Source organism: Frieseomelitta varia, unplaced genomic scaffold (genome assembly GCF_011392965.1).
Source record: "Frieseomelitta varia isolate USP_RPSP 00005682 unplaced genomic scaffold, Fvar_1.2 scaffold_192, whole genome shotgun sequence".
NCBI lineage: Eukaryota > Metazoa > Arthropoda > Insecta > Hymenoptera > Apidae > Frieseomelitta > Frieseomelitta varia.
Window position 1 is genome coordinate 167,815 of NW_025109661.1, and position 2,110 is coordinate 169,924.

Here is a 2,110-nt window from a genome sequence, read left to right on the forward strand (position 1 = left end):
CACTAGAATACCTCCTTAAAAAAGGAGGAGAGTTTTCCCGTCAAACAACCATAACTTCGTTAATTTTAAGAGTTTGCGTGTCAGGTTTACAGAGATTTATTTTTAAAACTATGTCCTCTAAGAATGTGCAAAAAAGAGTCGATTTTTTCAAAAGTTCGCACTAAAATACCTCCTTAAAGAGGAGGAGAGTTTTCATCGTCGCCGCGTGATAACGTGGCTCATTTTCACAAGCACAAATTGAAATATCGTTGGCGTGTGGTCTCTTTAGGCAGATAACGAACGAAATGAAATGGGACGACGCTTTCAGTTCGGTCGATCGGGACAGAAAAGTTTCGTCAACTCCATGCAATGTGATCCAACGTAACTGGACAACTTTTTCTCAGTTGTCGGTTCTTAACGAAGGAAAACCGGTTATTTGCCATTATATTCAAACGAGACGGTCGTTGTCGACGGTGTGCCGCGAAATGAGGATTTCTTTTTATCCTCAGTTCTCGCGCGTGCTTGGAAAATATGAATTCGTTTCATTTCGTTCTCAAGGCGATGAACATTTTTTCCAATTTCGAACGAAAGGTTCTGAACAAAATCTTTTGCTCAAAATTGATGAATGCAACTAATGATAATACTAGTGTTCTTTTTTCTTTCTTCTTCTTTTTTTTTTTTAGTGTGGTAATCGAGAAAATGTTTCACCTCGTGGAGAGAGGTGTACTAAGCAGAATTTGCTGTAAGCTATCATGTTTGCTTTCGCGTCGTTTGTCAGGGGAAAAAATCACTGTCACTGTCGAAACTACTATCATTTTCTATTGGATTGGCCAAAGATTGGCTTGGAAGTTGCTTTTTTTTTTCTAATAGATGGACATATATGTATTTCTCAAAATATATATACGTATTAAATACATATTCATATTTATTTAATACCTATTTATATTTATTTGATACCTATTTATATTTATTTGATACCTATTTATATTTATTTAATACTTATTTATATTTGTATTTATTTGATACCTATTTATATTTATATTTATTTAATACTTATTTATATTTGTATTTATATTTCTTTAATACCTATTTATATTTATATGTATATTTATTTGATACCTATTTATATTTATATTTATTTGACACCTATTTATATTTATATTTATTTGACACCTATTTATATTTATTTAATATTTATATTTATATTTATTTAATATTTATATTTATATTTATTTAATATTTATATTTATATTTATATTTATTTGATATCTATTTATATTTATATTTATTTGATACCTATTTATATTTATATTTATTTGATACCTATTTATATTTATATTTATATTTATTTGATACCTATTTATATTTATATTTATATTTATTTGATACCTATTTATATTTATATTTATATTTATTTGATACCTATTTATATTTATATTTATATTTATTTGATACCTATTTATATTTATATTTATATTTATTTGATACCTATTTATATTTATATTTATATTTATTTGATACCTATTTATATTTATATTTATTTAATACCTATATTTATATTTATATGTATCTACATTACACGTCGTTTACAACTTGACAAAACAAAAACTCATTTATAACTGTGAAACTATTAATTTTTCGGCTCATGTTTATTAAGACTTTTTTTTCACATTTCGACGAGTACTATCTATCCTAGAAGTTATGAATCCTTTTTTTCTATTCACTCTGTATATACAATATATATATATATATATATATATATATATATATATATATATATATACACGTATATGTATATCAAGCGAGTGGCCATTTATATACACACCAAGAACAATTTGTCTCGGCGTTTCGGTGGTGCACCGTCGCATCGGTCGAGTGAGCTGGCAACGTTCCAACGCATCGCACCTGAACCTCTCTTCTGAATGTCTTTTCGCCTTTTTCTTTTTTTCATGGCTGATCCATCGACCGACCGACCGATAATGCTGCACAGGGGCTAGCTGTGGCGCTGTCCGTCGCCTGCAATTGCAGAGTTTTGAAAGTCTACGCCAGAAAGTCGTATAAGCAACCGAAGCAGCAGGTAAATCTCCATCTTCTCTCTCTCTCTCTCTCTCTCTCTCTCTCTCTCTCTCTC

General features: G+C 29.2%; 1 protein-coding gene across 4 annotated transcripts in view; it reads left to right on the forward strand.

Moving 5' to 3' along the window:
* LOC122539163 (cadherin EGF LAG seven-pass G-type receptor 1-like) overlaps positions 1-2,110 on the forward strand; it is a 104,036-nt gene that overhangs the window by 98,285 nt on the left and 3,641 nt on the right. For 3 of the 4 annotated variants that reach the window (XM_043673842.1, XM_043673843.1, XM_043673844.1), the window contains one exon: positions 1,970-2,056. In XM_043673842.1, coding sequence (XP_043529777.1) covers positions 1,970-2,056 — 87 coding nt within the window. Of the gene's footprint in view, positions 1-662; positions 889-1,969; positions 2,057-2,110 lie in introns of those variants that run through there. The other variant, XM_043673845.1, reaches the window with a different exon arrangement.